This window comes from Rhinopithecus roxellana, chromosome 4 (genome assembly GCF_007565055.1).
Source record: "Rhinopithecus roxellana isolate Shanxi Qingling chromosome 4, ASM756505v1, whole genome shotgun sequence".
NCBI lineage: Eukaryota > Metazoa > Chordata > Mammalia > Primates > Cercopithecidae > Rhinopithecus > Rhinopithecus roxellana.
This window is the reverse complement of record NC_044552.1, coordinates 72,571,067-72,585,681: the sequence shown is the minus strand read 5'-3', so window position 1 is coordinate 72,585,681 and position 14,615 is coordinate 72,571,067. Positions and strand designations below refer to the sequence as shown.

At 40.4% G+C, this 14,615-nt stretch overlaps 1 protein-coding gene across 1 annotated transcript in view; it reads right to left on the bottom strand.

Moving 5' to 3' along the window:
- Positions 1-14,615, bottom strand: part of SLC22A16 (solute carrier family 22 member 16) — a 56,990-nt gene that overhangs the window by 19,379 nt on the left and 22,996 nt on the right. The window contains exon 5 of the mRNA XM_010366022.2: positions 9,079-9,196. Coding sequence (XP_010364324.1) covers positions 9,079-9,196 — 118 coding nt within the window. The remainder of the gene's footprint in view (positions 1-9,078; positions 9,197-14,615) is intronic.

The window sequence follows — 14,615 nt, the reverse complement described above, 5'->3', positions numbered from 1 at the left end:
TGCAAGATGAAAAGAGTTCTGAAGATGCACGGTGGTGATAATTGCACAACAGAATGAATGCACTTAATATCACTGAACTGTACACTTAAAAATGGTTACGATGGTAAATTTTGTGTTATGTGTACTTTACCACAAGAAGGAACACTGGGGAAAAACTTTATTTTGAAAATATGCCTATCTTTAATAAAAATTAGATTATAATATGTGATTAGAATATAATATGTGACCATTCTTGGAATAAACAAAGAATGAGTCCAATGATGGTTTATTTGGGAGGAGGGGGCTAAGAATTTTTTCTACAAAATTATTTCATATTTGACTTCTACAGCACAAATCATAAAGTTAATTTTTGTAAAATTATTCGAGAGCACCACTGATTTTCCCAAAGGCCTCTCTTAATCATTAGATATTTGAATCATACTCTTTCAAAGGCTCACTATGTGATTATCCTTGCAGATGTTAATTTCTTCAAAAGTTAACAGGTCTCTCTCTGCCAAATCCCAACTGGCCAAATCTTGTGGGCAAGATTCAGGCAGTGTTCCCATATTCCCTCATTGCTTTTAAAGACTTTTTGTAAACACATATCCCTTGTAATAATTGCAATTTCGCCTTGCATCAGACAGTCACAAAGAGGCGACCTACAAGAATATTCCTACTGTCAGAAAGGGTTGACACTAGCAGGAGGCAGGGAGATGCTCGATGAGTACTACTGTATTCATAATCAGTTTAACATTTTTGTGACAACAGCTTTTATTTCTCTGTGCAACTTTGTAATGGCAAGACTCAGATCATCGGGACCCTATATCCAAGAATCCAGAAGTCGCTTTTGGTAAGTGCTGCTGTTACACTAAACAAAGATTATGATAACTTTCAAATACTATAAATTTCCCAGTTAAATTAAGCTGTAATATTTGTCCCTGTCAGGTTTTTCAAGGCTAATTTTTTCTCATGAGTCAGCTACAACTTCCTCTGTCATTGGATTCAGAAAATCCATATACAACTAACTCTGAAACACTGTGAATCCACTCACGCCCATCCCTTCCACCGATAATACTCTACCCCTCACATCTTCTCAGACTCCACCCCATCATAGCAGCCAGAATTCCCAGAATCCCCTTTGTGGATTGCCATTGCCTTTAGGAGATAGAGCAAAATCCTGACAATCCTACAAAGCCCCACCTAACCGCCTTGACCCCTTCAGCCTCATCAATGCGTCTCTCCTCTTCTCTATTCTCCAGACATTCTGGCTTTTCTTTCGAATCTCAGGGCCCTTTCATCTGCTTCTATCTTTGCTGGAATGTTCTTCTCTCACCCATCTCTCACAACAAGGAAGCCGTTGACCCTCCAGACCCTGGTGAACCCTCCAGACCCACTGCTGTTATGCCCTCACTGTCAACATTTTATTTATTTTTGAAGATGGCTGATCAATGTCTTGCCTTTCCTACTAGACTTACTGAGACAGCTGAGTCTGGTTTACTTAGCATTACACTCCGTAGACAGATCAGTAAATGCGTTAAGTAATTGAATCTGCCTGCATCTCCAATCCTCAGAATTCTACCACAAATCCACTTCCCATGAACATCAAAGGAAATAGTCACAGAAAATTAAGGCCACATTTCACAGATGTATTCTGTGGGTGTGGCCTTGTTTCCTTGGGTCTAGAAACCAACACATGGTATTTTGCAAGACTGAAACAGATATTTTCAGAAATATCCTCTTAAGTCTTCCAAAAGATGACCTTTATACTTTCTCAGTACCCGTGCCTTTGTGGAACCTTCAGTCCCACCAGAAGGTTTCTCTCATGAAATCTCACTGTATAGTCACAGAGTTATGTCCTCTGTGGAAACAGAACTACTGGTTGCTATCTTGTATTTAAAACTCTTTACATTCCTAAATATATGTATTTATTTTTTGATGAGGTACAACACCTTCTAGTCTCCTAGATTTATTTTTATGCATTTTCCTTATCCTTGGCCATCTGTATGGTTTGCTAGAAACCCTTTCTATCCATCAAAAAAGACTCCAAAACTGACACCCCATCTTGTTATCTGAGGGGGTGCAGAGAGATTGAAGCCCTTTGCTTCTCTCTGGACCCTCAGACCATCCAAACTGCTGCTCTGCGTTTAGCAAGATCACAAGCTCCTCCTCCAGATGGAAACTTCCCTCTATTATCCTAGATCAGTGATTTCCAAACGAAAATCATGCTGCTGTTGTTTGATAATTAGAAATCTATCTGGGGAGGGCGGAGCAAGATGGCCGAATAGGAACAGCTCCAGTCTCCAACTCCCGGCGCGAGCGACACAGAAGACCGGTGATTTCTGCATTTTCAACTGAGGTACTGGGGTCATCTCACTGGGGAGTGCCAGACAATCGGTGCTGGTCAGCTGCAGCAGCCCGACCAGCGAGAGCTGAAGCAGGGCGAGGCATTGCCTCACCTGGGAAGCGCAAGGGGGAAGGGAATCCCTTTTCCTAGCCAGGCGAACTGAGACACACAACACCTGGAAAATCGGGTAATTCCCACCCCAATACTGCGCTTTAAGCAAACGGGCACACCAGGAGATTATACCCACACCGGGCCAGGAGGGTCCCATGGCCATGGAGCCTCCCTCATTGCTAGCACAGCAGTCTGCGATCTAACCCAAACGGCAGCAGCGAGGCTGGGGGAGGGGCGCCCGCCATTGCTGAGGCTTAAGTAGGTAAACAAAGCCGCTGGGAAGCTCCAACTGGGTGGAGCTCACAGCAGCTCAAGGAAACCTGCCTGTCTCTGTAGACTCCATCTCTGGGGACAGGGCACAGCTAAAAAACAACAGGGGAAGCAGCAGAGGCCTGTGCAGACACGAACGACTCTGTCTGACAGCTTTGAAGAGAGCAGTGGATCTCCCAACACGGAGGTTGAGATCTGAGAACGGACAGACTGCCTGCTCAAGTGGGTCCCTGACCCCTGAGTAGCCTAACTGGGAGACATCCCCCACTAGGGGCAGTCTGACACCCCACACCTCACAGGGTGGAGTACACCCCTGAGAGGAAGCTTCCAAAGTAAGAATCAGACAGGTACACTCGCTGTTCAGCAATATTCTATCTTCTGCAACCTCTGCTGCTGATACCCAGGCAAACAGGGTCTGGAGTGGACCTCAAGCAATCTCCAACAGACCTACAGCTGAGGGTCCTGACTATTAGAAGGAAAACTATCAAACAGGAAGAACACCTATACCAAAACCCCATCAGTATGTCACCATCATCAAAGACCAGAGACAGATAAAACCACAAAGATGGGGAAGAAGCAGGGCAGAAAAGCTGGAAATTCAAAAAATAAGAGCGCATCTCCCCCTGCAAAGGAGTGCAGCTCATCGCCAGCAACGGATCAAAGCTGGTCAGAGAATGACTTTGACGAGATGAGAGAAGAAGACTTCAGTCCATCAAACTTCTCAGAGCTAAAGGAGGAATTACGTACCCAGCGCAAAGAAACTAAAAATCTTGAAAAAAGAGTGGAAGAATTGACAGCTAGAATAATTAATGCAGAGAAGGTCATAAATGAAATGACAGAGATGAAAACCATGACACGAGAAATATGTGACAAATCCACAAGCTTCAGTAACCGACCCAATCAACTGGAAGAAAGAGTATCAGCGATTGAGGATCAAATGAATGAAATGAAGCGAGAAGAGAAACCAAAAGAAAAAAGAAGAAAAAGAAATGAACAAAGCCTGCAAGAAGTATGGGATTATGTAAAAAGACCAAATCTACATCTGATTGGGATGCCTGAAAGTGAGGGGGAAAATGGAACCAAGTTGGAAAACACTCTTCAGGATATCATCCAGGAGAACTTCCCCAACCTAGTAGGGCAGACCAACATTCAAATTCAGGAAATACAGAGAACACCACAAAGATACTCCTCGAGAAGAGCAACTCCAAGACACATAATTGCCAGATTCACCAAAGTTGAAATGAAGGAAAAAATCTTAAGGGCAGCCAGAGAGAAAGGTCGGGTTACCCACAAAGGGAAGCCCATCAGACTAACAGCAGACCTCTCGGCAGAAACTCTCCAAGCCAGAAGAGAGTGGGGGCCAATATTCAACATTCTTAAAGAAAAGAATTTTAAACCCAGAATTTCATATCCAGCCAAACTAAGTTTCATCAGTGAAGGAGAAATAAAATCCTTTACAGATAAGCAAATGCTTAGAGATTTTGTCACCACCAGGCCTGCCTTACAAGAGACCCTGAAGGAAGCCCTAAACATGGAAAGGAACAACCGGTACCAGCCATTGCAAAAACACGCCAAAATGTAAAGACCATCGAGGCTAGGAAGAAACTGCATCAACTAACGAGCAAAATAACCAGTTAATATCATAAAGGCAGGATCAAGTTCACACATAACAATTTTAACCTTAAATGTTAATGGACTAAATGCTCCAATGAAAAGACACAGACTGGCAAACTGGATTAAGAGTCAAGACCCCTCAGTCTGCTGTATTCAGGAGACCCTTCTCACATGCAGAGACATACATAGGCTCAAAATAAAGGGATGGAGGAAGATCTACCAAGCAAATGGAGAACAAAAAAAAGCAGGGGTTGCAATCCTAGTCTCTGATAAAACAGACTTTAAACCATCAAAGATCAAAAGAGACAAAGAAGGCCATTACATAATGGTAAAGGGATCAATTCAACAGGAAGAGCTAACTATCCCAATACAGGAGCACCCAAATTCATAAAGCAAGTCCTTAGAGACTTACAAAGAGACTTAGACTCCCATACAATAATAATGGGAGACTTCAACACTCCACTGTCAACATTAGACAGATCAACGAGACAGAAAGTTAACAAGGATATCCAGGAATTGAACTCATCTCTGCACCAAGTGGACCTAATAGACATCTGTAGAACTCTCCACCCCAAATCAACAGAATATACATTCTTCTCAGCACCACATCGCACTTATTCCAAAATTGACCACATAATTGGAAGTAAAGCACTCCTCAGCAAATGTAAAAGAACAGAAATTATAACAAACTGTCTCTCAGACCACAGTGCAATCAAACTAGAACTCAGGACTAAGAAACTCAATTAAAACCGCTCAACTACATGGAAACTGAACAACCTGCTCCTGAATGACTACTGGGTACATAACGAAATGAAGGCAGAAATAAAGATGTTCTTTGAAACCAATGAGAACAAAGATACAACATACCAGAATCTCTGGGACACATTTAAAGCAGTGTGTAGAGGGAAATTTATAGCACTAAATGCTCACAAGAGAAAGCTGGAAAGATCTAAAATTGACACTCTAACATCACAATTAAAAGAACTGGAGAAGCAAGAGCAAACACATTCAAAAGCTAGCAGAAGGCAAGAAATAACTAAGATCAGAGCAGAACTGAAGGAGATAGAGCCACAAAAAACCCTCCAAAAAATCAATGAATCCAGGAGTTGGTTTTTTGAAAAAATCAACAAAATTGACAGACCGCTAGCAAGACTAATAAAGAAGAAAAGAGAGAAGAATCAAATAGATGCAATAAAAAATGATAAAGGGGATATCACCACAGACCCCACAGAAATACAAACTACCATCAGAGAATACTATAAACACCTCTATGCAAATAAACTAGAAAATCTAGAAGTAATGGATGATTTCCTGGACGCTTACACTCTTCCAAGACTAAACCAGGAAGAAGTTGAATCCCTGAATAGACCAATAGCAGGCTCTGAAATTGAGGCAATAATTAATAGCCTACCAACCAAAAAAAGTCCAGGACCAGATGGATTCACAGCTGAATTCTACCAGAGGTACAAAGAGGAGCTGGTACCATTCCTTCTGAAACTACTCCAATCAATTGAAAAAGAGGGAATCCTCCCTAACTCATTTTATGAGGCCAACATCATCCTGATACCAAAGCCTGGCAGAGACACAACAAAAAAAGAAAATTTTAGACCAATATCCCTGATGAACATCGATGCAAAAATCCTCAATAAAATACTGGCAAACCGGATTCAGCAGCACATCAAAAAGCTTATCCACCATGATCAAGTGGGCTTCATCCCTGGGATGCAAGGCTGGTTCAACATTCGCAAATCAATAAACGTAATCCAGCATATAAACAGAACCAAAGACAAGAACCACATGATTATCTCAATAGATGCAGAAAAGGCCTTTGACAAAATTCAACAGCCCTTCATGCTAAAAATGCTCAATAAATTTGGTATTGATGGAAAGTGCCTCAAAATAATAAGAGCTATTTATGACAAACCCACAGCCAATATCATACTGAATGGGCAAAAACTGGAAAAATTCCCTTTGAAAACTGGCACAAGACAGGGATGCCCTCTTTCACCACTCCTATTCAACATAGTGTTGGAAGTTCTGGCAAGGGCAATCAGGCAAGAGAAAGAAATAAAGGGTATCCAGTTAGGAAAAGAAGAAGTCAAATTGTCCCTGTTTGCAGATGACATGATTGTATATTTAGAAAACCCCATTGTCTCAGCCCAAAATCTCCTTAAGCTGATAAGCAACTTCAGCAAAGTCTCAGGATACAAAAATAATGTGCAAAAATCACAAGCATTCTTATACACCAGTAACAGACAAACAGAGAGCCAAATCATGAATGAACTTCCATTCACAATTGCTTCAAAGAGAATAAAATACCTAGGAATCCAACTTACAAGGGATGTAAAGGACCTCTTCAAGGAGAACTACAAACCACTGCTCAGTGAAATAAAAGAGGACACAACAAATGGAGGAACATACCATGCTCATGGATAGGAAGAATCAATATCATGAAAATGGCTGTACTGCCCAAGGTTATTTATAGATTCAATGCCATCCCCATCAAGCTACCAATGAGTTTCTTCACAGAATTGGAAAAAACGGCTTTAAAGTTCATATGGAACCAAAAAAGAGCCCGCATTGCCAAGACAATCCTAAGTCAAAAGAACAAAGCTGGAGGCACCACGCTACCTGACTTCAAACTATACTACAAGGCTACAGTAACCAAAACAGCATGGTACTGGTACCAAAACAGAGATATAGACCAATGGAACAGAACAGAGTCCTCAGAAATAATACCACACATCTACAGCCATCTGATCTTTGACAAACCTGAGAGAAACAAGAAATGGGGAAAGGACTCCCTATTTAATAAATGGTGCTGGGAAAATTGGCTAGCCATAAGTAGAAAGCTGAAACTGGATCCTTTCCTTACTCCTTATACGAAAATTAATTCAAGATGGATTAGAGACTTAAATGTTAGACCTAATACCATAAAAACCCTATAAGAAAACCTAGGTAGTACCATTGAGGACATAGGCATGGGCAAGGACTTCATGTCTAAAACACCAAAAGCAACGGCAACAAAAGCCAAAATTGACAAATGGGATATGATTAAACTAAAAAGCTTCTGCACAGCAAAAGAAACTACCATCAGAGTGAACAGGCAACCTACAGAATGGGAGAAAATTTTTGCAATCTACTCATCTGACAAAGGGCTAATATCCAGAATCTACAAAGAACTCAAACAAATTTACAAGAAAAAAACAAACAACCTCATCAAAAAGTGGGCAAAGGATATGAACAGACATTTCTCAAAAGAAGACATTCATACAGCCAACAGACACATGAAAAAATGCTCATCATCACTGGCCATCAGAGAAATGCAAATCAAAACCACAGTGAGATACCATCTCACACCAGTTAGAATGGCAATCATTAAAAAGTCAGGAAACAACAGGTGCTGGAGAGGATGTGGAGAAATAGGAACACTTTTACACTGTTGGTGGGATTGTAAACTAGTTCAACCATTATGGAAAACAGTATGGCAATTCCTCAAGGATCTAGATCTAGATGTACCATATGACCCAGCCATCCCACTACTGGGTATATACCCAAAGGATTATAAATCATGCTGCTATAAAGACACATGCACACGTGTGTTTATTGCGGCACTATTCACAATAGCAAAGACTTGGAATCAACCCAAATGTTCATCTGTGACAGACTGGATTAAGAAAATGTGGCACATATACACCATGGAATACTATGCAGCCATAAAAAAGGATGAGTTCATGTCCTTTGTAGGGACATGGATGCAGCTGGAAACCATCATTCTTAGCAAACTATCCCAAGAACAGAAAACCAAACACTGCATGTTCTCACTCATAGGTGGGAACTGAACAATGAGATCACTTGGACTCGGGAAGGGGAACATCAGACATTGGGGCCTATCATGGGGAGGGGGGAGGGGGGAGGGATTGCATTGGGAGTTATACCTGATATAAATTACAAATTGATGGGTGCTGACGAGTTGATGGGTGCAGCACACCAACATGGCACAAGTATACATATGTAACAAACCTGCACGTTATGCACATGTACCCTAGAACTTAAATTATAATAATAAAAAAAAAAAGAAAGAAATCTATCTGGAAGCCTCACTGAGCATGGAAACAGCTTCCATGCTGGCCAGTCCATTTCTAGTAACAGTTACCATTGTAACCAGGTGCTGTACTGTGGTTGTTTATAATTAATCTCTCTGAATCCTAAGAATAATAATAATAACATGGACAGTTTACAGACTACAACCTAAGGTTCAAAGACGATAATGAGTGTGCTCAAAGTCATAACAAGCCAATATATGACAAAGCTGGTATTCAATCTCATGCCCTTTCCACTAAACTCCTGTTCTTGGTAACATAAGGACCTAATGCCTTCCTATTTTCATTCTTCCTGTACATTATACAAGTGACTTTAACTACACACCTTAAGTGTCTGTTTGCTCAAGTGAACAGGCCCTGACTAGACCAATGTAATTACTCAGAAATAAAATAATGCCTCAGTAATTGTGAGATGTGGACCACATGCCCGACACAGAGGCAAACACACTTCCGCCTAGCCAGCAACAATTTTTCACTTTAATGAGTTCCATTCTAAACATAAGGCATTGGTATACTGTAGACAGATCTCTGCAGTGGAGTGGACAAAGATTAGTCCTTGATCTCGCTCACTAGCTCTTAAATGAGCAAAATGAAGGGAGTTAAGGTTTCCTATGAAAATACTGCAGCGGAATTAAAGAGGTAAAAAACACAACTCACCATGGCAAGAAAAAAGCGTGCAGCCATGAAGGTGTAATAATCAACTGCAAACGCCGCTGCTATTCCAAACAAAAACATGCCACTGCTTGTGGCCCATAAGACCACCCGGCGTCCTAGCCTGAAAAATAAGAGTCACACAGTGGAAGAGGCAAGGTAGAGTTGTAACAGTTTAAACATCCACTCCAATTCATAAAAGATAGGCGTTACCCATATACCTTGAATAGCTTATGTATTGATTGTTTTTCTTTTATTTATTTTGAGCAAAACATAAGTTCTATGGCTTCTTTAAAAAACCAGCTGTTCAGTGGAGAGACCTCTACCTGAGTTGCTAATATACATACCTGATCACTCTGAGTCATCCCCGGAGTGACTCTGACGACCCCTTAACCTGGGATTGGGTGAAGAGAGAGGAGAATTTGTCCTCTCCCTTCCAGGACTTTGGCTGTCTGTGGGATCATCTTCCCTGCCAGGCTGGCCCTGTCCACCAAGGCTATAACAGCTCTTGCCAAGTCCCTCTATAAACAGAGGCCTTCCTACCTTCTGCTTCTAGAATAATGTGCTTACTTGTCCTATCTTTTCATAATTGATAGAGGCATCTCTTTGTTTAAAAAACAAATACTATTTCTGACAGATTTTAAAATTGTGATATAATTCAAATGCCATAAAATTCAACCTTTTAAAGTAGACAACTTGGTGGTTTTTAGTATATTTGCAAGGTTGTGCAATCATCATCACTCTTTAATTCCAGGATACATTCATCTCTCCCAAAAGAAACTCTGTGCCCAGGAGCTGCCACTCCCTATTCCGTTCTCCCTCCAGTCCCTGACCACCACTCATCTACCTTCTGTCTCCATAGATTTGTCTGTTCTGGACATTTCCCATAAATGGAGTCAAACAATATGTGGCTTTTTGTGTCTGGCTTCTTTTCCCTAGCATTAGGTTTTCCAGCTTCATCTGCATTGTAGCATGTATCAGCACTTCATTCCTTTTTTCTCTCCGAGTAGCACCATTCTACGGATATGCCACATTTATCTATTCATCAGTTGATCACTCATTTTCCTCTTCTTGGCTATTACGAATAATGCTGCTCCGAACATCTATGAACAAGATTTTGTTTGAACTTATGTTTTCAATTCTCTTGGGTATGTACCCAGTAGTTAAATTCCTACTACTCTATATGGTAGTCATATGGTAACTCTATATGTAACATTTTGAGGAACTGCCAAACTGGTTTCCAAGATGGTCACCCCATTTTTCCATTCCCACCAGCAATGTATGAGCATTTCGATCTCTCTGCATTCTCCCCACTACTTGTTATTGTCTGCCTTTTTTATTATAGCCATCCCAGTGGCTGTGAAGTAGTATCTGATTGTGGTTTTTATTTACAATTCCCTAATGATTAATGATGTTGAGCATCTTTTCAAGTGCGTATTGGCTATTTGCATATATTCTTTAGAGAAATGTTTATCCAAATTCTTTGCCCATTTTTGAATTAGTCTATTGCTTTTTTAATATTGAGTTGTAAGGCTCTTTATATATTCTGGATACTAGGCCCTTATCAGATATATAATTTGTGAATATTTTCCACCTATGAGTTCTCTCTGACAAATAGTTTAAGGCAAAAGGATATTGTCTGGAGATTACAACCAACAGATTTGCTTGGTGCAGCAGAAGATATGCAAATAAACAAGAAACCGTCATCTTCTTCACACTTCAGGCTTCTTTGCTCCTTTGCACATTAGTGGGGATTTTTCGCCCTATATGTGAATGTTCCCCAATCCAATTTTAGCCCTGAATGCCACCTACAACTATTTTTACCTATCACTGCTTGACCTTCTCTCCCCCCTCCAATGTCTTCTCTCTCAGTAGATGAATGGCCATCTCCTGCAGAGAACAGAAACCATCAGAGAGGAAGCCCCACAACTTCCTGCTCTGTCCACTTACCAACACGACCTGCATTTGCATTCAGCCTTCTCTTCCTGCCTCTCTGAAGACACGTGCCCCTTTCTCTCCAAATATCATTTTGCAATCTCTGTATTGGATTGTGCCTCTTCCCACTTCCTCTGAAACCCATCACTTCTTTTTCCTTTGTTTTTCCCTCTCCTTTGACTTCTTCCGTTCAGTTTTCATCTCCTCCAACCAAAGACAAGAATCTTCTCTTGACCCCATTGCTCCTTTAGCCACCTTGCATTTCCTCCCTTGACAGATTTATCGGAAGGGAATATTTCTTTCCTCAACTCCTACTTGTTTCCTCAGCCAATGATGACCAGGTGCAACCAGCTTTTCTGAGCTCACTTTGCAGTCACCAGGGACCTGCACATTGCCTCTCCTGATCCTTTCTGGCTGTCCTCTGTAGTGCCACTGACTGTGCCTACCCTTGGTTTGCGAAATATCCCGCTCATCTGGTTCCGCTTGTACCTCCTTGATGACCCGCCTGCCTCCATGCTGGCACTCCCTAAAGTCCTCTGCTGCACACTCTGCCCTTGCAATTTCATCCACTTCCCTGGCTTGGATTCCTAAGTATGGGCTATTAACTCCCCACCCACCATCTGGCCCCAGTTGCTCTTCTCCACTTTAATGTCCTGCAGAGCTGCAATCTCTTATTGCTGTTGTAATTGGTATTAACTTTGAATACATCTTCACTTTGTTTTTCTTAATATAGGGATAGGATAGGACAAGCTCATTGGAATATATCCAAACGTGTTCCCTTCTCTTGTAAAGCTGCTCTCTCCTTAGTATTTCCTGAACTGGTTAGCAAAATCCCCTTCCATCAGGCTTCTAAACCTTAATATATTCCTCCGCACCCTCCTGCATATTGGTCATGAAATTTTGTCAGTTTAGAAATGCCTCCCAAATATGTCTTCATCTTTTCCTCCCTGTTTTTCCCATTTTCACTCAAGTCTTCACCATTTCTTACATAATTCATCCCAACAGCTTCCCAGCTGGTCTTCCTAACCTCACACCAGTACACCTCCCACACTTCCTAGAAATGAAATAATCCCCATTGTGGTTTTGTCTCTTGTCATTTCCTTTAACAATCTGCCCTTCTCTACTTCTGCCACACTGACTTTCCCACAATTCTCTGAACATGCCAGGTTGTTTCATGACACAAAGCTATTCCTTTCCCTTGGGGGCCTTCTCTATCTGACAACTTCCATTGATCATCCCTTGGAGTCTCATAGCAGAAATTCAGAAACAGTGTGATGCAGTAGTTGGGGATGCCGGCCTGAGCTCAAATCCCAGCTCCATCCCTTAATTTCCATGTGAACTTTCTGTGCTTCCTTTTCCTTATTGGTTAAAAAAAGGGAGGGGGACAATAGTGTCTATCTCTCAGACTTCTTTAAATAATTAAATGAGATGATATATAAGACATTTAGAATGCTGGGAGGCCAAGGTAGGCAGATCACTTGAGGTCAGGAGTTCAAGACCAGCCTGGCCAACATGGTGAAACCCCTATTCTACTAAAATTACAAAAATTAGCCAGGCGTGGTGGCACATGCCTGTAGTCCCAGCTACTCAGGAGGCTGGGGCAGGAGAATCACTTGAATATGAAAGGCAGAGATTGCAGTAATCCAAGATCACACCACTGCACACCAGCCTGGGCAAAAGAGCTAGACTCCTTCTCAAAAAGAAAAGAAAAAGGAAAAGCATTTACCACATTTCATTGAAATTATCTGTTTAAGAGTCTATATTCTCCACTGTTAGCGCCTTAAGGATGGGATCAGACCTTATTTCTTTGCTTTATTATAATATTTTATACATATATAACAAGGCATAAAATATATACAACTTCAAGAATAATAAAAAGTCAAATGTCTAGAAATCACAACCTAAGGCAAGAAAGAGATGATTGCCAGCCTCCTGATAGCTTCTTGCAACTCTCTTGTGACTACAAATCCCCTTCCCCTTTCTAGGAGGAAACATTTTTCTAATTTTGGTGACAATCTCTTGTTTTTTGTTTCATTTTACAACTTTTATAAGCAATGCTAAACAATACAGGTTACTGTTTATAAACAGTGTAGGTTAGTTTTGCTATTATGATTTTAAATTTTCTATAACAGGATAATACCACATGTATTATTTTGTGACTTGCTTCCTTTACCAAACATTATATATAGGAGATTCATCTATGTTGTTTCATGTAGCTGTGGCTCATTCATTTTTATGCCTACATATCCTGCTGTAAGAATATATTATAATACATGTGTCCACGAGATGACTGAAGGACATCTGGGTTGTTCAGAGTGCAGGGCTGTTAGAAACAATGCTGTGGGAGCACTTTTATGCATGTACCTCTGTGGACCTGTGCAAGAGCATGCTCAGGGTATGTGCCCCAGAGCATGTGCCTGTGCACGTCACCAACTCTATATGATACCAAATCAGTCTTCAAGGTTAACCCAACTTAGATTCTTAATTTGCATTCACACCAGCAGGATGAGAGATCCTATTACTCCATGTTCTCGCCAACATTTAGCATTACAAGACTTTTGACTTCTGACAACTGGTCAAAAGTAAATGGTGTGATTATATATCACTGAGAGTTGATCTTTTCATTAGCCATTTGGATTTTCTTTTCTATGAAGTGACTTAAAATCTTTTTCCCATTTTTCTATTGGGTTGTCTTTTTCCCATTGATGTAAGCAACAATCCTTTGATTATTCTGGACACTAATAATTTAGTTATATGTAAAGCAAATATTTTCTCTCTCTTGTGTGCGCACATTCATATCTTGCCTCTTTTAATGGTGTCTTTTGGTGGGCAAAAATTCTTGTAATGAAGTCAAATTTATCCATCTTTTCTTTCATAGTCAATGCTTTTTGTGTTTTAAAAAATCATCCTTCCTTCCATTACGTTCTGAAAATATTCTCCTAAACTATTTTCCTAAAGTCGTATAGTTTTGCTTTTTCACATATGCACGTTTAGTCCTTCTGGAACTGCTATTGTACTGTAAATGTTAGAAAATGAATCCAATTGTATTTCCTTCTCTTTGGCTAGACATCTGTCCCAGCACCACTTACTAATTGATCCTTTTCCTGCTAATATACAATGCCTTATGTGTCTATACTTAGGTTTATGAATGCACAAGTCTATTCCAGGAGCCTCTGAAGGAGCCTCAGTCTGTCTAGTGATATATCTATTTACTTCAATGATTTGATTCTTAAAGTTTATAATTTTCTCCACAGAGGGCCCTCCTCACTTTTTATTATATTTAACCATTTATATTTCATATTTTTAGGCTTCTGCAATGACATTAAAAATTTTTTTTATTTGTTACTGGTATATAGAAATATAATTAATTTTAAATGCTCATTAATTCTAACAACTCATATGTAGGACTTTTTCATACAAAATTGTAATGACTACAAATAATGACTTTTTATTTCTCCTTCCCAATCATTATTCCTTCCTTGCTTCCTTTTCTTCTCCCTCTTTCTCTCTCTTTTTCCTTATAGCACTGGCTAGACTATCCAGTACAATGCTAAGTAGAAGATGTATTTCATACATCCTTGTCTGTTCCTAATTTCAAAGGAAAACTT